Source organism: Psammomys obesus, unplaced genomic scaffold, assembly GCF_907164565.1.
Source record: "Psammomys obesus unplaced genomic scaffold, mPsaObe1.curated_primary_1811, whole genome shotgun sequence".
Classification (NCBI taxonomy): domain Eukaryota; kingdom Metazoa; phylum Chordata; class Mammalia; order Rodentia; family Muridae; genus Psammomys; species Psammomys obesus.
In genome coordinates, this window is record NW_026594216.1 from 2468887 (window position 1) to 2493689 (window position 24803).

A 24803-nucleotide genomic window follows, 5' to 3' on the forward strand; every position below is an offset into this window, starting at 1 on the left:
CCCCCCCCCGCAGAACACACTATTATTATTTTTTGAGACAGTGTTTTTCTGTCTAGTCCTGGCTGTCCTGGAACTCACTCTGTAGACCTGGCTGGCCTTGAACTCATGGAGACTTGCCTGCCTCTACCTCTACCAAGTGCTGAGATTAAAGTTGTATGCCACAACTGCCTGGCATGCTTAATTAATTTTTAAGTACAGAGGATAGTTAGATCTATAATTGTGTTTGTGTGTCCTGTGTTTAAATGTCATTCTCTTAATAGCGCTGTACTGAAATTTTATACTCTCGACTGTTTGATCAGTATTATAATTGGTACCACTGATTTGGCACTTACTGTAGACATATTTTGTCCTACCTTCATCCTACCTTCCCCCCTCCCCTTTCCAAGATAGGGTTTCTCTGTGTAGCCGTGGCTGTCTTGGAACTCACTTTGTAGACCAGGCTGGCCTTGAATTCACAGAGATCTGCCTACCTCCTGAGTACTGGGGATTAAAGTATGTGCCACTGCCACCTGGACTCATCCTACTGTATTTTAAGAGACTGGGCTATGAATTGAGACCATGACTCAAAAAGGAAGAAAGAAACAAACCTCCAAATGAATCAGACTGATGTGAGCATTTTGTAATCTCTATATTTAATGTCCAAATCTAGTTAGGTCTTTTTTGGGGGCGAGGATATCACAGGATTTAATGTTCCATGAAAACATAATTTGGGAAATTCTTTCTAATTAAATTTGTACCTAATAAATATTTAATAAATATTTTTTTTCCTCCTAGTTTTTATTATATTTTTGTTTTGTTTTTTTGAGTTGATAGTGTCTCTTTGTGTAATTCTGGTTAGCTTCAGCCATGTATACCTTTTGTAAAAAACTTTTTCAGAAACCAAACACAGGGGCTGGAGAGATGGCTCAAGGTTAAGAGTGCTGGCTGCTCTTCCAGAGGTCCTGAGTTCAATTCCTAGCAACCACATGGTGACTCATCGATAATGAGATCTAGTGCCCCCTTCTGGCATTCAGACAAAACACTGTATATGTAATAAATAAATAAATCTTTTAAACAACAACCCAAACACAAATGCAGTGGTCAGTAAAGGGAAAAGAGAAAGCACAACAAACTGCCATACTTCAATAGCCATACCTATTGTGTTAGTCTTCTTTCACGTTGACTCTGAAGGGTGATCCTGGGTCAGTTCTAGTTCTAAGCAGTTTTTGAGGGTCTCATTATGTAGGCCAGGATGGCCTTATCCTCCTGCCTTAGCATTCCTTGTGATGGGATTACAGATTTATGCCATTAAGGCATCTTAGATTTAAGAGAACCTGATAACCTCTTTTTTGTGTCTTTCATAGACCTGAGCTGAGGTCTATGAGCTGAGGTCAGGCCGTGCAGATGGAAAGATTGTTTAGAGAAAGAAGTATTGAGGTCACATTATTTAGTACCTATTTTATCTCTCCACTACCCCAATCAAAGTCTGGCAAACAATAGCTAAAGGATAAGCAAATGAATGCAGATCTGAATAATAGGGCTACCACCTCTTATCATCTGTGTCTTAGCTGACAGGATATTACTAGAGGTAAAAATGAATGAAATGAAAATAGCTTATTTGGAAATTTAAAAAGTTTTTTTTTTTTTAAATAGTGTTAGCTGTCCTAGAACTTAGGCTGGCCTCGAACCCAGAGATCTACCTGCACTGCCTCCCAAGTGCTGGGATTAAAGGCATATGCCATCACTACCCAGCAGCTTTTTTTTTTTTTTTTCTAAATCCAAATCATCATATATTCTAAGCTAAATGTTTTACTATCGAGCTTGTCTCCTTTACAGTGCAGTGCTGTGGAAAAATAGCCTTGTATTGTCTTTTTTAGTATCTTGGTTATGTCTTAAGTTGATGGTGATCATTTGATCTTTATTAGGGGGATTTTTTTTTTTTTTTTTCAGACACAGTTCTTCTATGTACCCTTGGCTGTACTGGACTTGATTTGTAGACCAGGCTGGCCTTGAACTCACAGAGATCCGCCTGCCTTTGCCTCCCAGATTGCTGGGATTACAGGCATGGGCCACCAAGCGCAGCTGATGGTGATCATTTTTCAAATAAATTTCCCCCTAGATTACATATATATACACATATATTTGACTTTTCAAGTTTTTAGCCTTGGATACATTAGTAATGTTTTAAACTATTTTTTTTTAAAAAAAAACTGTGTTGTTTACTTTTTTAGGTCTATTCAGAAGCTTGGCGAGTTAAATATTGGAATGGATAATCTTGGTAATGAGGTACCAATGCTCAATCAACAATGCACTGGGAGCAAAAACAATGGATCAGATAATTCTTGTATGACTAGTTTTAGCACACCACCCCAAGATTCCAGTCAGAGGTTAATACATGATACTTCAAATATTCACACAAGCACTCCTCGTAATCCTGGATCAACAAATCACATCCCTTTTCTGGAGGAATCACCTTGTGGAAGCCAGAAGTAAGTGCTTGACTATAAAACATGAACTACTAACTTCTTACTGTAATAGGAACCAAGTTGAACTTCTCTTTGGAGCCTTACATGTGAGTTGAGGGCTTCTCCCAACTTCTCCCTGACCTGCCTCCACATGTCTTTAAATCTCTGTATAGTCTTCTTTTTTTTTGGTTTTTTTATTTTGTTATTCAAGACAGGGTTTCTTTGCGTAGCCTTGACTGTCCTGGACTTGTATTGTAGACCAGGCTGGCCTGGAACTCACAGAGATCCACCTGCCTTTGCCTCCCTGAGCATTGAGATTACAGACATGTGCCAGTGTGACCGGCCCTTATAGTCTTTCCTGATTGTTTTATTTTTTGCTTCCTTACCCAGTACCACGATAGTTCTGTTTTGTTTTTTTTAAACCATCTTATTGAGAAAGTCTTTAGTTTTAGGCTTTATCTTGATTTTTACCCCCTTGCCTTTGACATTTTCAACAGATAATTTCACAGACTTTTAGGGAAAAATAGGGTGTTTTTACAACATGTTAGAGTGATTACAGAAAGACAATTTTGGCAAAATTGTCTGTGAAAAAGTATAGCAGCTAAAGACTTTGCATATTTTTATTTTCGCTAGTTAGAACATTTTTGTCTTTCTCTCATTAGTAAACAAGCGTCAATTTATGCATTGAGACTAGCCAAGGGCATTTTCTTGCATTCCCATAAAACACTTGTCAGGTGTGGTTAACTTGGAATGCGTGGCCCTTTTGACACTTGTGTACTTCTGGGAGCTAGCCTTGGAATTAATGTCATAGTCTACTTTTGTAACGGATACCGGGTCCCAGACTCTTACACAGACGCCCTTGAGTACAGACAGGAACTAAATCTTAAAATTATGCTTTACCCAGAGGTCCTGAGCTCTGAGGAGACAGCAAGTTAACCCTGATCTCCACATGCATAGCATGGCACACATCCATACATGCACCATCCACAGAGTTGGCACAGACCCGTGTGCACACCTGCATACACACATACACACACAAATATAAAAAAATAAAAGTCTCATTATGGTGGTTTGTTGTCATTTTTGTCTCTGGGACATGGCTCCAGGATCATTTTTGCTTTTATTTACTCGCTATAAACAATTTTTTTTCCTTAAAAAAACAACAGCAACAAAACAAAACAGAATCCTGGGACTTGCCTCATCATCTTCCGGGGCTCTTCTTTTTCTTTTCCCTGTGTTATTGGATCCCCTGTCTGTAGAATCTCATGTAGTTCTTGGAAAAGGGATATATGTCAGAAGTAAAGTTTGTCAAACCTTGTCTACCTGCTCGTGTTTACTGTATTTCACAGTGTTGGTATAGATTTGGCATGGTAACCATTTCTCAGTGTTCAAAGCCCTGTGACATGATCTTCCAGTTTCAGAGCTCGTATGAAGAAGTCCATTGTCATTTTGATATTGATCCTTTGTGTAAAGCCTGTTAGTTTTCTGCTCTGAAATTTTTAGGGTTTTTTTTTTTGTTTTGTTTTGTTTTGTTTTGTTTTGTTTTTTCCCATGATGTTCTGTAATTTTATTCTGTAGAATCCTCCATGGGCCTTTTAAAACTGGAAATTTAAGTTTTAGGAAGTTAGAAAAAGTGTTTAGTGCTTTCCTCACCTCTGTTTTCTATTGATTTTTTTTTCCCCTGCTGTGATGCTTTAATTAAGACTTTTCATTCTCTAAAAATTTACTTTAAAAAAGTACTGTTTTTTTTTCTGAGATTAAATCTTTTTGTCTAATAAAGAGTGTATTATGTTTTCAGTCTTGGGGCTTTGTTCTATGAAGTGTTGTTCTTTGCTTGCTTGCTTTAGCCTCTGACTTTCATGAGGAGGTCTTCTTTGAGTGTTCGGAAGCCTGTCCAAAGGCTGTCTGTAATTTCTGAGGAGTTTTCTTAAGCTTATTAGAAAATAACTGCATGTGATGGTCATTTGTCTGTCTTTGGCCTTATACAGTGAGGATTAAATAGGAATATGTTGTAGTAAGGGATAACTTAGTTTTCATTATTTTATCTCTAAGGCCAGATAATTTTCCTGAAGAGCAGTTTCTAGGCTTGTGCTTGGGGTAGAATTCAGCCTTGTGGACAGGACTGTGGGACAAGCAGAGGAAGTTCTCGAACCCTTACTAGACATTGTAGAGACTTGACCATCTTTCCAGAATGGCATCTCACCTTCTCTCTACAGCTCTCCTAGCTACAGCAAATCCAGAGCCCCTAAGTGTCTCCATGTAATAGCTTTGAAAGGAGTTATTGATGATCATTTGCTGAGAGAAGAAATAAAGATTTGAAAGGTTAAATTAACTTAGTTTCTGTTTTGATTTTCAGAGTAAACTTCATTTGAATTTCTATTCCCACAGCTCATCAGAACATTCTGTCATTAAGCCATCTCTAGGAGATTCTTCAGGGAGTCTGTCAAGATCAAAAGGGGAAGAGGTAATGCTTTGGAGAAGTTTCTTTGTGCGTGAATGTGTGTGTTACGAAGAATTTATTTATTTTTCAGACAGGGTCTCACTGTGTAGCTCTGGCTGACATGGAATTTGCTCTATAGACCAGGCTGGCCTCAAACCCAGAGAGATCTGCCTGCCTCTGCCTCCTGAGTGCTGGGATTACAGCAGTGCTGATTTAAAGGTTGTGGTGGCGCACACCTTTAATCGCAGCACTCAGGGAGGCAGCGGCAGGCAGATTGCTGTGAGTTTGAGGCCAGCCTGGTCTGCAGGACAACCAAAGCTACACAGAGAGACGTGTGTGTGTGTGTGTGTGTGTGTGTGTGTGTGTGTGTGTGTGTGAGAGAGAGAGAGAGAGAGAGAGAGAGAGAGAGAGAGCACAAAACAGGAGCTTCAGAAGTCTTGTATAGAATTGTTTCAGCTCATTTCTCTGGGAGAGTGCTGTGGACAGAGACTGACACTTTAAATAAACATTAAGCTAAAACATTTTAATTAAAATCACTTTCATAGTTTTAAAAGGCCATTCTACAATTTCAATAAACTGTCTGTTTTTAACTGTAAGTGTATTAAATTAATAACAGCCTTTCATATTTCTTCTTCTTTTTTCCCTGAGAGATCAGTCTTAATATGTTGGCCACTCTGGTCTGGAACTACTTCTCAGTTCTGCTGTCTCAGTTTCTCAGCTAGCAGCCCATGCGTTTCCTATTAGAACACAAATGAAGCTCTGTTGTTTTGCTAGAACTACAGATATGAGTCATTCCTGCCCACAAAGTTATTGGGGGCTTAATATGGGAATATACATTCTAATGTTAGTTTTAATTTTAATATTTATTTATGTCCATGGGTGTTTTGTCGTTATGTAGATCTGTGCACCATGTGTTGTGCCAGGGTCCTGCAGAGGCCAGAACGGGGCATCAGTTTCTCTGGAACTGGATTTATAAATGTGTGGTTGATGGGAACTGAACCCATCTCCTCTGGAAGAACAGTCAGTGCTCTTGACTGCTGAGCCATCTCTTCAGGCTCCTTTTATTTCTAATTTTTAAAGATTCATTTGTTAGTTTATAAGTGTTTTGCATTCAGTACAATCTTATTTCTGTGACATTTATATATATTTTATCTGTAAGGTCCTTATATTCCAGTTAAATGATACAAGACAAAAACAGACTCATTACATATTGAGAATATATAAATATTTTTTTTTTCTTTTGGGGCAGTACTTTATGTGTCTGCATGTGTGTAATTACATGATTACGTACATGCCTGATATCTGAGGAGGTCAGAAGAGGGCATCAGTTCCCCCTGAACTGGAGTTCCACATGATGCTGAGCTGCTGCTGTGTGGGTGCTGGACACTGAACCCGAGTCCTCTAAAAGAGCAACAAGTGCCCTTGACTGCCGAGCTAGCTCACCAGACCCCACATTATGTTTTTGTCTGACTTTGGTTTAGTAATGATTAGCAAAAATTAGAAACATTATGGTTAATTTGGATTTGTCACTTAAAAGATTATTGGTAGTTACTATGAAATGATCAAACAGGAATGATATGGTTGAAATGAATTTAAGGTGGGATGAAAGTGACTCAAGCTTGTTTTTTCCTTTTCATGACTTTTATATTCATTCTTTCCATAGGATGACAAGTCAAAAAAACAGTTTGTTTGTATTAATACTCTAGAAGACACCCAAGCTGTTAGAGCAGTGGCATTTCATCCAAGTGGTAGTTTATATGCTGTTGGTTCAAATTCAAAAACTCTGAGAGTATGTGCCTATCCAGAAAAAATTGATCCAAGGTAAGAATAGTTGTTTGCATTGTTCTACTTGTCCAAGTTTTTAGTTAGCTATGTTGGTTGCTTTTTCATATTTGTCATTTACTGATTTTTTTCAGTTCTTCCTTTCCTTCTGCTAAGCTTTATTTATTATTGTTGTTGTTGTTGTTATTATTATTATTATTATTATTAGTGGGTTTTTTTTGTTTGTTTGCTTGCTTTTTGTTTTGTTTTGTTTTTTGAGACAGGGTTTCTTTCTCTGTTTTAGACCTAGCTGTCCTGGACTCACTGTGAAGAGCAGGCTGACCTGGAACATAAAGCTATCTGCCTGCCTCTGCCTCCCAAGCACGGGGAATAAAGGTGTGCACCATCACCGTCAGCTGCTAAGTTTTATTAATCAGTGCTTAGGAAATGTATCCATCATTATTGATTTGTTTATTTCTCCATAAAATGTTTATGATTATGCCATTTTGCATTAGTAGATCTTTCTTATTTCCAATACATATTTGCAGCGTCTTATATTCCATCTAAAGGATGCAAGACAAAAACTAGATTATATAACACAGGTTGAGAAAATATTTGCATTTTTTTCTTTAGAGGCAGCATTTTGCTTGTAACCTACATTGGCCTTGAGTCCAGGTTCTTCTGCCTCTTTTCCCTTTGCAGGCACTTGCCACCAAACCCTGAATTACATTTCCTAAGTTTCAGAGTATAGAAATTGCTGATATTTGGGCATTTTTAAACCTACAAAAATTAAAATTTCATCTGTTAACCTAACAATGATTTTACCCACTTATTCTAGCAAATTATAGAATTTGAAAACAAGGCATATGTTCTAAAAGATATGCCATGGAAATGGTCATATACATTACTTATAGTTCAGTGATGGTATAGTATTTGTCTATGATTCAGAAGGTACTGGACTAGGTTCAGTCCTCAACACAGAAAAAAAAAAATGTTTGTTTGTTTGTTTGTTTGTTTGAGATGTGACTTCTCAGGAATCTAGATTGGAACATTTTGATAAGGTGATGTTTAAAATGTCTGTTATGAATAAACTAGCATTCTAGGGCTGGAGAGGTGGCTCAGCAGTTAAGAGCACTGGCTTCTTTTCCAGAGGAGCTCCAGTTGGAGTCCCAGCACCCACACGGTAGCTCACAACCAGCTGCAAATTCAGTAGAACCGGTATCCTGGAGCACCAAGCACAGATGTACAGACACACATGCAGTCAAAACACTCATACCCATAAAATAAAAATAAAAAATGAGCGTTACAAAGATTATGAGCCCCGGGCATGATGGCACACACCTTTAATATCAGCACTCAGGAGACAGAGGCAGGTGGAGCTCTGTGAGTTCAAGGCCAGTCTGGTCCACAAAGTGAGTCTAGGACAGCAGAGCTCTGTTAGACAAAGAAACCCTCTCTTGAAAAACAGAAAAAAATTATGAGCTATTTGCTAAATTTTTTGTGGGTTAGGGAAATAAAACTGTTTGTATTAATACTCTAGAAGACACACAGGCTGTTAGAACAGTGACTTTTCATCTAAATGGTAATTTTTATACTGCTGGTTCAAATAAAAAAAATGTCTGAGTATGAGCCTATCTAGAAAAAATTAGTATTCATGTCAAAAGGAAGATACCCAAGCAAATGAGCTGTGGATAGCTAAAAGTTTTAATTATTACAAGTATTATGCAGCTTATTGTTTTGGATCTTTAAGCAATTTTTTTAATGTAGTACTTATTATTTGGGAATTTCATACATGTATGTAATGTATTTTGATCATATCCGCTCCTCCCCCTTTAACTCCTCCTAGACATTTCCTGAACATACATCCCCTCCCAACTTCATATACCCCCCCTTTTTTTAAAGTTAAATACACACTGGATCTAGTTAATGTTTCTTATATACATATTAGTATGAGGCCACCCACTGGCACATAGTTAACCTTCCAGTGCCCACACCCCGAAAGAAAACCCACTCACCCTCTGATAACAGCCAACTGCCAGTAGCTCAACTAGCAGTGGGGGGTTCACAAGCCCCTCTCTGGTCCGTTGCTGCCATTTTGACTGGCTTGACCTTCTGTGGGTCCAGTGTAGATAACCATAGCGGCTATGAGTTCATGAGTGCAGTGGCCATGGCGTGAGAGAAAGCCTTTCATTGCACGTCCCTTTGTATAATGGTCTGCTGGTTGACGCAGCAGTCTTACGAGAGCCGAGCACGGACACTCACTATTCTTAGCACTTTGACCAGTTATGCATCTGTGCTAACTGATGCTACTGCAAAAAGGAAGCTTCTGTCACCAAACTGGAGAGCAGTACAGATCTATGTTATCAACATAAATATTTAGAGGACAGTTTGACAACTTGACCATTTAGCAAAACAGCAATAGTAGGTTACCCTTGGGGCCTATGCTGTCCCTGTATTGTGGGCTCTTGATTAGGTTAACAGTACCGGTTCTTTAAAGAACATTTAAAGACTTACTATAATTCTAACAGAATACAGTTGATGGAGTTTCTCATAGTATTTTTATTATCTGTATATGAATAATAATTAAATAAATAATAATTTGACCTTTGTCCTATGAAGGCATTTAAAGATTTGATAAGAGGCTGTAGAGATAGTTCAGTGGTTGAGAGCACTTGATGCTCTTGCAGAAGACCAGTGTTCAGATCCTGGTACTCATATCAAATGACTCGCAGCCATCTGTTAACTCCAATTCCAGGGGTCCAGCAACCTGTTACTGCCTCCAAGGCCACCTGAATTCACATAGGCATACATTCCTGCACATATACACACATGTGCACGCACACACACACATATACATACATATACACACACACAGATAAATAAAAACAAATTAATGTAGGGAAAGGAATAACAGAGCCCCTGTTACTTCATAGTGTTAATTTTTGATGCTCATTGTATTAGTAAGTAGGTTCATTTCTTTATACTTTATGTGTATAAGTGTTTTTGCATGTTTTTAAGTGCAACACATAATGCAGGGCCCACAGAAGCCAGAAGAGAGGTTACAGACAGTTGTTAGCAGTCACGTAAGTGCTGGGACCTGAACTCAGGTCCTCCACAAGAGCAGCAAGTACTCCTACCACCCGAACTGTCTCTCCAGCCCTGTTTTACTAAGCAGAAATACTTGAAAAAGAGAAAGCATTAGTCAGGGAGTGGAAAATAGCAATAGTTATGGTCACAGCCATGTGTAGAACTGATGGTTTGCTCTTGTTTTGAGCTTGGTCTCCATGCCACATTCTTGGCAAGCACTTTCCGATCTGTATGTTCTTTTTCCTGCAGTTGTTCTCTGACTTTCTTGGAAATAAACCTTCTTACTTTTAAATCTCAACTCCTCATACTTCACCAAAATGACTCAGATGGAGTAGTCATGACATTATCTACCCCAGCTAGAGTTTTAAGCTCTGGAAAGAGATCTGGTCTTTTTATTTTTAGCCATTTCTCACATTTTTTTTTAAAACTCAGCACATTGTTGATTATTTATTAATAAATATTTATTTTACTTCCCTAATTTGTATTAACTTTCTTTTTTTTTCTGGATAAAATTTATGGAAAAATAAGATAAATGGAGATTTTTTAAAGAAAATTATTATTATGTGATAATAATGAGATTCATCTAATAGTTATAAATTTACTGTTTGGTTTAAATTATGATTTCTGTTATTTTCTTTTATGGTTTTGGAAATCTAATAATCTATTGTCAGTTGACTATGTGATAGCCACATCTAACAGCATTCTGGAGGCTGAGACAGGAGGATTATTGAGTTCAGAGCTAGCCTAGGCTTTGATATGGTAAATCTCAAGCCAAGAAATCCAAATAAAACCTTGCTGCTGGCTATTCTCCTTCCTCTTTCCCTTATAACAGAGAATTTCATGTTAACTAATTTTCAAAAGCAAGAATTGAAATGTCTTTAATGTACTTTTTCTTTTCAGTGTACATGACACTCCTAAGCAGCCAGTGGTACGATTTAAAAGAAACAAACATCATAAAGGATCTATTTACTGTGTGGCATGGAGTCCTTGTGGACAGTTATTAGCAACAGGATCAAATGACAAATACGTAAAAGTGCTGCCCTTCAATGCTGAGACTTGTAACGCAACAGGTAGGCCCCAAATGTGCAGCAGCAGCTGGCGTGCCCCTGGACGTGTGCGTTTGCCCCCTGTGTCTTTCTGTTGTCCTAATGAAATCTAAAACACTGGCTTAAAGATTTTACTTTTTGTTCTGATTATGCCACTCCAATGAGGCTTTTTTTTTTTTTTTTTTTTTTTTTTTTTTTGGTAAATGAAGTCTTATAGGTATTTAAATAGTAGATGAATTTTAGAAAAGCATTAAGGTAAAAATAAATTCTAATGACTAGGGATGTAGCTGAGTGATAGACTGCTTGCATAGTGTGCATAAGAGTGCGCGCGCACACACACACACACACATAATGCACACATACACAGAGCCTAAATAACTACCTTAATATTGAATTAATGGATATTTTCTAGAGTGTATCTTTCCTTTTTGTTGAAAATAAAAGACAGGGAGGCAGTGAATTGTCTGTAGCTCTTTTAAGGGCAGTAATAACTAAATTAGTATTTTAATTTCTTGAAGTTTTATATTCAATAAATGAGTTGATTATAAATTCCTAAGTAAAAGTATAAATCATATTACTGCACTATTTTTAAAATTAATTTTATAGATTAGCAGACAAGATAATGGGCTTCGTTATGATGTTTTCCTACTGACATGTCTTTATGCTTTGCTTGCGCACTACTGTGTTGTCCTTAGCCAGTGTGTAGGTAGTTTAGCATCCTCATCACACAGTAAGTTGAGCAGCGTGTTTTTTTTTAATTCTTACTGCTGTTTCAGGACCAGATCTGGAATTTAGCATGCATGATGGGACAATTCGAGATTTGGCATTTATGGAAGGCCCAGAAAGTGGTGGAGCTATTTTAATAAGTGCTGGAGCAGGAGATTGTAACATTTATACAACAGATTGTCAAAGAGGACAGGGTCTTCATGCTCTGAGTGGACATACTGGTATGTAGCAATCACTGTGGACTCTTTCCTTTTGCTCAGCTTGTGCTGTGTACTGTTTTATTAGTGGGACCTTTTCTTTTTAAAGATTTATTTATTATATATACAATATTCTGCCTGCATGTGTGCCTGCATGCCAGAAGAGGGCACCAGATCTCCTTATACATAGTTATGAGCCACCATGCCTGGGAATTGAACTTGGCACCTTTGGAAGAGCAGCCAGTGCTCTTAACCTCTGAGCCATCTCTCCAGTCCTAGTGGCATCTTTTTGAGACAGACTTTTATTTCAGAAACTTTAATTGTGAGTTTTGGATATCAGAGTAATATTGATAGCATTATGATTCATTTATTCATCATAGAATTCCTTTACTTTAGTCATCACAGCCATTATATGATGTAGAAAGCTTTTTTAAAAAGAAACAAATCTTTATTATATAGAAATACATACATATTTTCCCCCCAAGATGCTATTCTCTCATTTCCCCATCTTCCTCTTGCATGCCTCTGATATAAAGAACACTATCACACTGTATTAGAACTTCACCCAGATGTCCAGACAATGCCCCGTCCATGTATTCTTGTGTATTTGCAACTGTTCATGTAGCCATCTACAGAGACCAGGAAGCCCTTGTGTTCCATTCCCTATCACTGGCTTTCCTGTCAGCCCATTGAGAAAAGGCTTAGGATTAAGGGGTAAGCTCACTGCGAATACCCAGGAGCACTGCACCCCACTAGCCATCGACCCCCCTGTTGCCAGCCCCTTGTGACTGGAGCAGCTGCCGCTAGCCCGAGCCAACCAAACACTAAAGAGAAATGGCCGCCAAAAGCAGGAACCTTTATTCCTGTTTATATATGAAGAGGGTGAGGCAAAAAGGGTAAAGCTAGTAGGTGACAGAATAAGATAATGATTCTACATTCATTTTGTTCAAAGCTAGTAATCTAACTTCACAGAATAACTGCCTATATTTTCTTCAAGAACAAGTTGCCATTATTTGAAGTGGCATTTTTTTATCTGTACTAATTATTGCTACATCTTGAAATACAGAAAGAACTTATTCTTCTAATGGAGTTACCAAGGAAAGACTGTATTTGTTTGGAGTAGCTTTGATAAATATAAAACGTTCTTAAGTCTATTTGATAGTATATGCAATTCCTGATATGGCACATTTGGTTAGCCAATGATGAGAAGAACTTACTTTTGGACATGTTGTGGAAAGGCCTTTCCCACAGCAGTAACTGCGTGTATGGTCTTTTATAGGGCATATTTTAGCACTTTATACCTGGAGTGGCTGGATGATTGCTTCTGGTTCCCAGGACAAGACTGTTAGATTCTGGGATCTTCGCGTACCGAGCTGTGTTCGTGTGGTTGGCACAACATTTCATGGAACTGGTAGGTTTTCCATAGATTTGAATGAAGCCTTAGAAAGAAGAAACACAATATATTAAAAACAGCACAGGAGAGCTATAAGAGAAAAGAGAGGCCCTTTTTTTCTAATAAGCCTTGTTTCCTGAAGAATGTGCATGTGCTAGCTCCTTTTTATAAACCAGCTGTGTCTTTTTTTTTTTTTAAAAAAAACAATGATATTATCTAGTGTGGGTTCAGGGGGTTGTTTTAGTTAAATGGAGTTTTCTGTAGATACCTGTTCATTTATTCTATGGGTTAGTTTAACTCTGATGTTCTTTGTTGGCGTCTCATTTAGATGACTTTCTAGAGATGAGTAGTGTACCTAAATCATCCACTATTATTCCATCAAAACATATCCAAACTTTAAAAAAAAGACATTGGTATTTGTTTAATGAAATTTTGGTATATATCTTCTTGGTGAATTGTTACCTTTTAAATATGTAGTGGCCTTCTTTATTTCTCTTGACCTTCCCAAGTCCTGATGCTAATGACCTACTTCTGCCTGCCAAACTCCACCTCCTAAGTATTTCATAGCCTCCCAAAATCCCTTCCTACATTGGAGGAAAAACATTTAAAACATGAAGCTATAAGAGGTAATTTTAGATTCATACCAGATCTGGCATCATGCATTCTTAGTCTTAGCTCAAACATTTCTTTTCCTTTCCTGTAAAATCCCAGGATTTCCCATGAATTCATGTTGTTTCTGCTGCCCAGGTGTTCTTCCTCTTGTCTTCTATTTAATCAGGCTTTTCTTGTCTTTAGGTTTCAGTTCAGCATTCCCGCACCACCATGAGAAGCCTCCTATGACCACCCTATCTGAACTCATCACTGTCTTCTATCACTGAACTCTTAGTATTGTTTAAAATATGTTTTCCTTAGTAATTGTTTACCTCTTCTAATACATATTAAATGATCATATCTGTTTTATGTTCCAGAGTAGATGAATCACCTACTATAAAGTGCCGGGCCCAAGGGACAACTGAATTAATAATCAGCTTTTTAAAGAAATGAACTGAGATTTATCTTGGCACAATAATTTTTATAAGTTTAAATTCAACTCTTTCTGGTTCTCTTATGTGTCAGCTGTTCTCATTTTCCCTAATTCTTTTGTGCATTTTTATATAGGTTTGTGTGTGTGCGTGTGTTCACGTGTATGCAGATGCACTTACACTGTGTGTGTAAGTGAAGACCAAAGGTCAGCTGACATCAGGTGTCTTCCTCTATTACTTGCCACCTGATGATGATTTTTTGCGGCTCTCTCACTGTCGGAACTTGCCATATCTGCCAGAGCGGCTGGCCAGTGAGCTGTGAGACGAGCATGCCTGGCCCAGCATTCCCGTGGGTGCCAGGAGCTGAACTAAGGCCTTTCACTTTTCCCACTGAGTCATATCAGTCCTTGGCTTTTCTCGTGAAATAGCAACAAAAATTACACACTGTATATGTTGTATGTATGAGGTTGGTTCCCATGTGTTATGTTCCTCTTCTGTAGGTCAGAGGACAACTTAAGAGAGTCGGTTCTCTCCTTCTACTTTGTGGGCAGAAATCAAACTCGGGTCATCAGGCTTGATAGCAGGCCACTCTACCTGCTGTGCTGGTGCTGTTAGCATCTTTTCTGATTTTGATAATTTACTACAATGACTCATTCTGGTAAAGTTTTTTTCTTGTACAACTGAGGTGACTATCAGGTGTTCAAATGAGATGTTAAATGACTGGATACTCGTCTATGGAAAACTGTTTTATTTGACTTCTGGGACTAACTTGCACTTACTTACTTATTTATTTATTTATTTATTTATTTATTTATTTATTTATTTATTTATTTATTTATTTATTTAGACAGGGTTTACCTGTGTAGCCTTGGCTGTCCTGGACTCGCTTTGTAGACCAGGCTAGCCACAAGCTCACAGAGATCCGCCTGCCTCTGCCTCCCAGAGTGCTAGGATAACAGACGTTCATCACCACACCCTGCTCATTTGTACTTTTTAAAGACCCACTCAGGCAGTTATCTGCCAGTATTGTTTATCCTTTATTATTTTTTTTATTCAGCCCTGATTTCCTCAATATTTATTCTGCCTTGTTGTCCTTTTATAATAATCTGCTGTAACTGTTTACACATTTATGCTTAGATTAATCTTGTATAATTTAACGCTCTGGCTTAGAAACTTGCAGAGATACTTGACTACTCTAAACTCTGTGTCTTGGAGTGACAGGTGCTCAGCAGTCTGGCCCCAGCCTGCCTTTTAAGTCTCAGCTTCCAGTTGCCTTTCATGACTTTATTACTTGAGCCTTTTTCATGCTTTTTATTTAAATGTTTTCTTATGTAATTATTCAAGACCATAATGTTTTCTTTTTTCTTGTCAAAGTTTCAAGACAATATTATCTTATTTTACATAGGTGTATACATACATACCACTTTGTGTATACATACATACCATTATTCACACTGTTTACTGTTTTTCAATATCTAGTTTATATCCTTTGTTTCTGTGAAATTTCTAAAGCCTACTTGAACTACTTGGGTACTGGGCACAAATGTTCAGTCTTATTTTCATGATTGACCTCCTTTAAGAAGAAAAATCAAATCTTTATCTTAAAAAGAAAAACTAAATGCTAAGTAGTAAAATTTACTTAGATACAGTTGAGTTTTGACAGGTCCACAAACTATGGTTACCATTTAATTTTTTACCACCGTCTTTGTGTTCGCATGGGGTTATGAATGCCCCCTGAGAATACATGCTACAGTCTTCTGTTTAGTCCCTGTTGTTCATAAATCACGGGTTCCTGGGAGAGTTCCTTCATTGTTGCTTTAAAGCATAATTTGTTAGTGCGTTTTCTCATTCCCTCAGCTAGATACTCTAAGCTGAATGTGGTGTTCTTAGGACCCGCCTAGTAGTGAACGCACTGGGGTAGAAGGGTTTTTCTAGCATTGCTTCACAGTGTTATGCTGGGGATGCTTTAACTCACAAGAAACAGAGTTTCACTTCTGTTTTTCTTGTTTTGTCCCTGGCTGTCCTCAAACTCACAAAGATCCTCCTGCCTCTGACCCTGAGCGCTGGGACTAAAGGTGTGCACCACCATGCCCAGCTCAGAGCTTGATTTCTTACAGGATCTTGCTTTAGCCTTTGCTTCTGAAAAATATACAGCGGCTGCTAGTCAACTTGTGCTTTCTCTTACCAAAGCAGCATAACAGCGCTGATAAGCTACACCAAACCATGAGTGACATGGTGGCTTCAGCATATGAACTTTCTGTTTTGAAATTCTCATTTCTCCACTCTAGGCAGTGCAGTGGCCTCTGTGGCTGTGGACCCCAGTGGCCGTCTCTTAGCCACAGGTCAAGAGGACTCCAGCTGCATGCTGTATGACATAAGAGGAGGCAGGATGGTACAGAGTTACCACCCTCACTCCAGTGACGTGCGCTCCGTCCGCTTCTCTCCTGGAGCTCACTACTTGCTAACGGGCTCTTACGATATGAAAATAAAGGTCACAGACCTGCAAGGTAATGCAGATGGCCTCCCTTTGTGGTCACTCTCCTATTCTATTTGGGGTCTTTTTTCTAGTCTGATATGCTTGACTAACATTTTTAAGCTTTCATTTTATAGTTATTCATTGAGAAGAATACATTAAGATTTCTAGTAGTAAATTATGAAGTAAATGGAGTAAAATTTTATTTAATAAAATATTTTATTAAATTTATTTACTGCAGTGACTTATTCTGTGATATAAGTGATAGATTTATATACTATTTAGCATACTTAAAAATAATACTGTACAATTTGTACCCTAGTTTTATCTTTAAACATTCATTGTTATATATTAACTAGGTACAGACAAATTAGCTCCCATCTTAATAGAGCTTGTATTTTAGAGGCCAGTGGAAAAGAAAATAAACCCACAAATGATGGAATTTGAGGTACTGGCCAGGGCTACTGTTGGGGATAGTGAACAGTGTAGTCGGGATGGCTGTTTTAGACAAGAGAGTAAATGTAGATCTCCGCAGGGAGACACCATTCGAATGGAAGCCTGAATGATGAGGAGGAACTGGCTACACCAAGACCCTCAGCGAAAAGCACAACAAATACAGGGTTGCTGAGGCAGGGACAAATTTGGCATGGTCATGATACTGCAGTCACAGTGATTTGTACTTAGTCAACCGAGGAGAGAGATACAACAGTCTAATTCTGAGGCAGAGTTTATCGGCATAAAGGGGTCTGTTGGTTCTGTTAGTTTCTTTTCTTGTTGTTGTTTGGTTTGGTTTTTGGTTTTTTGAGACAGGCTTTCTCTGTGTAACAGCCCTAGCTGGACTCACTTTGTAGACCAGGCTGGCCTTGAACTCACAGAGATCTGCCTGCCTCTGCCTCACAAGTGCTGGGATTAAAGGTGGACACTACCACACCTGGCAAGGGTCTGTTTTAAAAAGCAGTTTTGGGTTGATAGAAAAATCAAGAGAAAGATGGACTTCCCATGTACTATCTGTCCTTCATGTGAATAGCTTTCCCATTGTCAGTCTCCCTTCAGCAAAGTACATTTGTTAAACTTGATGAACTGCCTGCATTTAAAACATTACAGCATGAATCCTCTGGAAGACTTTAAATTAAGAAATAATATAATCCATGTAACTGATAAGAAAAAAAATAAAATAAAAAAAAGAAATAATATAATCCAAATTATATCCCTCAAATACTTTGAGTCCTTACATGTGTGTGTGTTGTTAGTAGGACAGGAGCTAATAGAAATGCAGAACTGGAGAAGGTGCTGCTGGAGTCAGCCTATGAGGGTGGTTTCTGGAAAGTAGGTGTCAATGTGGAAGTGAAAGAAGTAAATGAATTCAAGGGCATATTAGTTGAGAGTAGATCTAGGGAGCAGAACAGGGAATCAGTTGTACCCCCAGCTTTCTAACATAAGCATGTAGACAGTGCCACTAGTAAGATGAGATACATGGCTAGGGCAGAACAAATTTGGGCAAGAAAACAAAAAATTGGGTTTTAGATAAGTTCAATTTAAGATGGCTGTCAAGGAATCCAGTGAGGTATTAAATAATTATTTAAAGGCTGGATGTGATGGAGCATGCCTTTATTCCCAACATTCAGGAGGCAGAGGCAGACAGATCTCTGTGAGTTCAAGGCCAGCTTGGTCTACATAGTGGGTTCCACCATAGCCAGAGCTACATTGTGAGACCCTGTCTCAAAAATAAATAAATAAAAATTTAAAAAATGAAAAAAGAAAAGAAAGAATGATTATCTAGTTACTAAACTGAAGTTTAAGTTTGGAGATAATGTGTGAATCATGGACATGTAAACACCCAAGATATAAGATAGAATTTCAGAGGAAGTAAGATACAGAGGGGACAGAAGAAATCAGCAAGCTGACTCCAGAAACCCATCAAGCTTTAAGTCAGGAAAGGAAGGAAACATCAGTGTAGGGCCTTGATTTGATTGAGATAGAGCAGCGCTGGAGAAGGAAGTGGGGAGAGTTTTGCAGAGAGTGGCAGCTGTGACAAATGTTGCCTTGGATATGTTACAAAATCTTAACACTTAATCTCTGCCTAGTCCTTTCCTGTCACACCCCCAAAGTAGCAGGAAGTCTGTATGAGCTGTGTATCTACTTAACTTTTTCCTTATAAGCCAGTATCTCTTCTTTCTCAATTTAGGGGACCTCACCAAGCAGCTTCCTCTCATGGTGGTTGGGGAGCACAAGGACAAAGTGATTCAGTGCAGGTGGCACACCCAGGATCTTTCCTTCCTGTCATCGTCTGCAGACAGAACTGTGACTCTCTGGACTTACAGTGGCTAAGTCCACCCCGTACCCGTCTATGCAGTGAGAGCGCAGAGACTCAAGACTACTGAGTTATGAGGACTGCAGGCCTGAAGAACACAGACTGCCCCAGAAAGAGTTTAGCAGAGCGAGGAGCCCCTTGTTACCATGTCCTGTCAACAGAAGGCGTCGGTTGCTGGTTTTCAGTCTTCCGTGTGTGTTCACACTGCTGTTTACTCTCTTTGCCAAAGTCTTCAGCAGAGCTCTTAAGTTTGTTGGTGTGCACGCCAAGTCAAGGATGTGTTCATGGTTTACTGTTAAATGTACTCCTTGGGTTTTGCCCAGATAACAGTTTTATACACACACTAACATGGAAATGTAATTTAAGTGATTGTTAATATAATACAACCAAGTTCTCCCCATATGAAATGTAGGTGTTCAGAAATTACTTTGCTCTCGTCCCATTGTTGTCTCATGTGTCTTCTAGGCCAGAATTTGCTAAGTCCCTCAGATTTTACATGATTGTCTTTACATAGGACCATTATGGAGTTCACAGACAAAGGAAAACTGCTTCTCAGCTCATTCAGAGGTAGCCATTTCTTTTTCTTAATCCAGGGGGAGGGGTGGTTGCTAATTTGTCACATTATATTGTTTCAGGCTAAAAGGTAATGATTTTGCTTTGGGAATTTGTTGTTTTCACATTTTTGAATGCATAAAATACCTCCCTTCCAAACTGTAGAAGCTGGGCAGCAACTGTTATGTGGAACAATGTTTGATGGTACGGTTAACTACCAGGGAGCATTTCCTCTTAACAATTAAAGACTTTGCCATGACCCTAGCATGGCTTGAAAAGCTATGTCTGCATGATAACTTAAAATGGAAAATTGAAACTTTGCACTCCAGAAGCTTATTTGGATTTTTTTTTTGCACAGTTTTGTGTAATAAAGAATAATGATTTGATTTGTATAGTACTATAGAGCCTAACATTTTATGTATCTTTATTTTCATATTGTTCAGTATTTTACTTTAAGTTATTAAATAAGCTATTTTATTTATTTCATCTGCAGTTGTATTGACCTGTCTGTGCACTATGTGTAGCAAGCATCTTAAATCTAAAGTCCACAAGTGGGAAGGGTAATAGAAGTGTACTGTGCTTTTATTTCAATAAAGACCTCTTGACACCTAAACTCTACAATTTTCTCACAGTCTGTGTCTGTGGCAGTCCATTCACAGTGCCGTTACTGGTTTTCTTGGAGCAGGTAGGTCCAAGGAGAGAGTTAGGGCCTGTGCTCTGTGCTCTGCTTCTTACTTTTTCCTAAGGCTCTTCCACTAACTAGCTCTGTAGTCACTAACAACTCATAGCACTTCTGTTTTGCTCTCCCTCCCTCCCTTCCTTCCTCCCTGCCTTTATCTTCAGTGTTAAAGGGTTGAACCCAAGACTTTGCACATGCTAAGCAAGCAGTCACCCCTGAGCTGCAAACCCAGCTTTTTGTTTTCATTTTTAATTAACAAAGCCTGGCACAGCAGGCCTGGCACATAGCCCTGCTAACACACCTGTCTAAGCGTGCAGGCGGCCCTGGGCACAGTCCCCAGCACTGTAAAGCACAGACGAGCCTGGAGAGCTGAGTACCTAGTAAAGTGCACACAGTCCAACCCAGTGCTCCAGTAAGGCTTGGAAGCTTTTGAGTGTGCAACAGCTACAGATTTTTCATTCTCACAGGGACAGAAGGGAACACTAAAAGACAGTATAAGCTTAAAAATAAGTCTGTGGCTTAGTTTAAAGCACAATTTCACACATTTTAGGTGGTTTGGTTTGGTTTGGTTTGAGGAGGTTCTCACTCCTAGCCCCCACTGGTCTAGAGTGCAGAGATCCTCTTTGCCTCTCAAGTGCTGGGATTAAAATTGTGGGCCACAACATGGGCCTCATTTTAGGATTTGTTTGTTTTTTGAGGCAGGGTTTCTCTGTGTAGCCCAGACTGTCCTGGACTCACACTATAAGCAAGGCTGGCCTTAAACTTGCAGATTTACCTACCTCTGTCTTCCAAGTGAAAGTGTCTTTTGTTTTTCTTCAAGAAGATGAGAACAAGAATACACAGCCTTTCTCCACAGTGTTTAATGGTGTGTGAGACCCTGTGAGTGTAGGGGAAGTCCTCTGTCTAGCTGCCTTTGACTATACCTAGTTTGTTCCCAATTTTTGGTTGTTTGAACCAGACCAAGGGGAATCCCGGAACAGAGGTTGTCATTTCAAGGCAGAATCCCTTGTGAATGCCCTTATGAGGTATTCTGCCCTGCTGCGCTCTGACAGCCTAGGAGAAGTGTTGTTTAGCAGGAAGGCATTATAGACAAGTGTGCGTGCTTTCCTCAGCAGGCTCTAATGCCGGGCTTTGAGTGGGACACCACCATAGCTGCAGCCCACCCTTTGTTCCGTACTGAGCTCTCTATGTGTCCGGACAGATTCTTCACAGTTCCCATGAGCTGCTTTTCTTAAATGCAAAATTATTCGTTTACCATAAAAGCTGTTACAAAAGTTATGAATGAAGTGACAGGGAGCTTCCATGGGCAGCATCTCCAGGGACTCCGTGCACATAGTACCCAGACATCCTAAAGCAGTTCTTTGCTTCCGCCTTTCCTCTTTATTTTCCCTCCCTCTAACTTCCTCCTTTCCCATACAAATTGTGTGTATTTATAGGGTACCATGGGATTTTTCAACTCTGCTGTAATTTTTTTCTTCCTGCTTTTTGAAATGGTACACAATGTGTCGTCACCTTAGTATGTAATAAAATATCAAAACTTTAACAAGATAGCCCTGTTACGTTTCATGGTAGCACACGTGCAAGGTGTTACATTCCTGTATAGCAAGATGGAGGTCCTGAGACTTTGTCTCAGAAAATTCATACTCAAAGAAGTCAATAAATATAGCGTTATGGATATATCTCTGTGGAGAGCCCCTCCTGATGTGTGTGTCTCTCTATTTGATTCTCCTCTACCACAGCTCCCCAGGTTCAGACAATTATGTGGCCTACTTGAGTCATTGGCAGGGAGAAGGCTTCTGGGACCCTTTCAGATGAAATACAAAATTCATTTTGTAAAAAGATTCTTGTTGCATTTATTCATGTACACATAGGTGAGTGTATGCGTGTGTGTACCGTAGCATGTATAGGAAGGTCAGAGGACAGCAGGTAGGATTTAGTTCTTTCCTTCAAACCATGTTGGTCTGAGGAATCAAATTCAAGTTGTCAGTTTTGGCAGCAAGCACCTTAACTTCTGACCCACTCGTTCACCTGGATTTCATTTCATTTCTTGCGCTTACGTATTGTTTTAGTAACTGTTTGGATACCTGTGCCCATTCCTGTGTCTCTTCACTGTACCCTCATGGGCTGAATAGATGCTAACTTCTTACACAAGAGGAAATGCCAGGACCAAAGTGCCTGCTCTTCTGGCGGCTCTCGGGGTGTGAGAGAGGAGTCTGAGTGAAAGGTGGTGCTGGACTCCCCAGGTCTCATTTAAACTTCAGAGTCTGATTCATATTTCCCCCTTCTCTATCAAAAATATTTAGCTCTTCTCTGAAATTATAAGCCCCAAAAACACAGTAAACAGTGAAAGTAAGCCCATGAAATGTGAGAAAAGATTCACAGATCTTTAAGAACTGTAATCCCAGCACTCAGGGAGGCAGAGGTAAGCTGGATCTCTGTGAGTTCAAGGCCAGCCTGGTCTACAAAGCAAGTCCAGGACAGCCATGGCTACACAGAGAAATCACCCCCCCCCAAAAAAAAATATATATATATAGGGGGCTGGAGAGATGGCTCAGTGTTTAAGAGCACTGGCTGCTCTTCCAGAGGATCTGAGTTCAGTTCCCAGAAACCACATGGTGACTCACAACCATCTGTAATGGAATCTGACTACCTCTTCTGGTATGCATGAAAACAGTACTCATTGACATAAAATAAATCTTTTAAAAAAGAATGTATATTTATTGGACTGGAGAGATGGCTTAGCCATTAAAGACCAGGCTGAACCGAAAATACAAGAATATATAATTATCTGGACATGGTAGTTGGGAGGCTGAGGTAGGAGACTTGCCACAGTTCAAGGCCAAACTGGACTAACAGTAAGTCTCAGGCCTTCCTGGGTTGCAGATGGAGACCCTGTCCCAAACACACAGAGAGGGGATTACTAAAATGTAATATTCAAAACCAACCAACCAACCAACCAACCAACCAACCAACCAACCAACCAACCAACTAAAAACTGTGGTTAGAAAGTAAGGGATTAAAAAAAAAAAAAAGTAAGGGATTTGAATAGCCATTCAAACCCCCGAAGAAGTGCACAAAAAGGTTCTCTGCTGAACTCAGAAGGCAGTGCAAGAGTTTAAGGTCAACCTGGGCAACTAGATAAGACACCATCAAAACAACAACAACAACAGCAAAACCAGATTCAAACACAGTTGAAGATTCAGGACATTTTTTCTTGGGCACCATAGTGATCATAAAATGATGCTCTATGCAGCTGTTCTCAACCCAGGGGCAGCATACCAGATATCCTACCTATTAGATATTTGTGATTCATAACAGTAGCAAAATTACAGTTATGAAGGAGCAACAAAATAATTTTGTGGTTTTGGGGTCACCACAACATGAGGCACTGTGTTAAAGGGTCACAGCATTAGGAAGATTGAGAACCACCCATCTATTGAGATGCTGACAGTTCCTACCAAGTTAAAAGTAGAGCCAGCTGTGGGGGCACCTGACTGGATTCCCAACACTGGGAGGCTGAGGCGGAGTTGGAGGCTGTCTGGGCTACATAATACCCTGTTTCAAAATACAGAATTAAGTAAAAATAAAAATACCAGTCAGCAATCCCACATTGAATCCACATTTATTCGGAGGTAAAGAGATGGCTCGATGGTTAAGAGCATTTATTGCCCTAGCAGATGACTGGGTCTAATTCCCAGCACCCCAGTGGTTGCCATGACAATGGCAACTCTTACAAAGAAAGGGCTGGCTTACAGGTTCAGAGGTTCAGTTCACTACATGCAGGAAACATGGCAGCAGGCAGGCAGAGGTGCTGGAGAAGATGAGAGTTCTACATCAGGTAGGCAGGCAGGAAGACTGAACCACTTGGCCTGGCCTGAGCATCTGAGACCTCAAAGCATGCCCTAATGACACATCTTCTCCGACAAAGCCGAACCTACTTAGCAAAGTCACACCTTTTAATGGTTCCACTCCCTATGCACCTATGGGGGCCATTTTAATTCAAATCACTACAACAACCATCCCTAAATTCAGTTCCAGGGGATCCAAGAGGCGCACATGTGATACACACATGCAGGAAGGCAGAACATTCATTCACATAAAACAAACCTTCAAAAATCTTTAAATACGTGCTACTGGAGTTTTTGGGCTAGAGTCCTGTCTTCAAGTCCTGATATGCCAGGCTCAACCATCTATCCTAACGTTTAGTCAAAGATAATAAAGGACAGAAAAATATTTCATCAACTTGGCTATGTTTGAATAGTTGGTATCTAATATTGTCTATTTGATAAACAGTTCTTGGGCATGCCTCTACGTTAGATTAACGGAGGTAGGAACACCCACCCTTAAGTGTGGGCAGCTCCACTCCATGGGCTGGTGTCCTGGACTGAACACAAAGGAGAAAGGGAGGGGAGCGCTACCATTCTTTGATCACTCTCATTTTCTGATCCAGGATATAATGTGACTCGTTTCGAGTTTGTGCTGTCATGACCTCCTGTCTTGATGGGCTCTCCCCATGAACTTCGAGCCCAAACAAGCCTTTCTCCCTTAAGATGCTTGTTTCAGAGCATTTGATCACAACAACAAGAAAAGTAACTAATCTAGATGGATAAAGGAGCTCAGTGGAGCTGGGCGTGGTGGTGCTCTCCTGTAATCCCAGTACTTGGGAGGCAGA

The 24803-nt window shown here is 39.5% G+C and overlaps 1 protein-coding gene and 1 pseudogene across 2 annotated transcripts in view; one reads left to right on the forward strand and one right to left on the reverse strand.

Annotated features, from left to right (window-relative positions):
* The window catches only part of Wdr47 (WD repeat domain 47), a 55835-nt gene extending 35746 nt beyond the window's left edge, over positions 1 to 20089 (forward strand). For both annotated transcript variants that reach the window (XM_055618172.1, XM_055618171.1), the window contains exons 8-15: positions 2211 to 2468; positions 4833 to 4908; positions 6548 to 6705; positions 10633 to 10802; positions 11555 to 11725; positions 12981 to 13112; positions 16405 to 16623; positions 18775 to 20089. In XM_055618172.1, coding sequence (XP_055474147.1) covers positions 2211 to 2468; positions 4833 to 4908; positions 6548 to 6705; positions 10633 to 10802; positions 11555 to 11725; positions 12981 to 13112; positions 16405 to 16623; positions 18775 to 18917 — 1327 coding nt within the window. In that variant the 3' untranslated portion in view covers positions 18918 to 20089. The remainder of the gene's footprint in view (positions 1 to 2210; positions 2469 to 4832; positions 4909 to 6547; positions 6706 to 10632; positions 10803 to 11554; positions 11726 to 12980; positions 13113 to 16404; positions 16624 to 18774) is intronic.
* Positions 12190 to 12461, reverse strand: LOC129684863 (small nuclear ribonucleoprotein F-like; annotated as a pseudogene).
* Positions 20090 to 24803: the final 4714 nt, after the last annotated feature.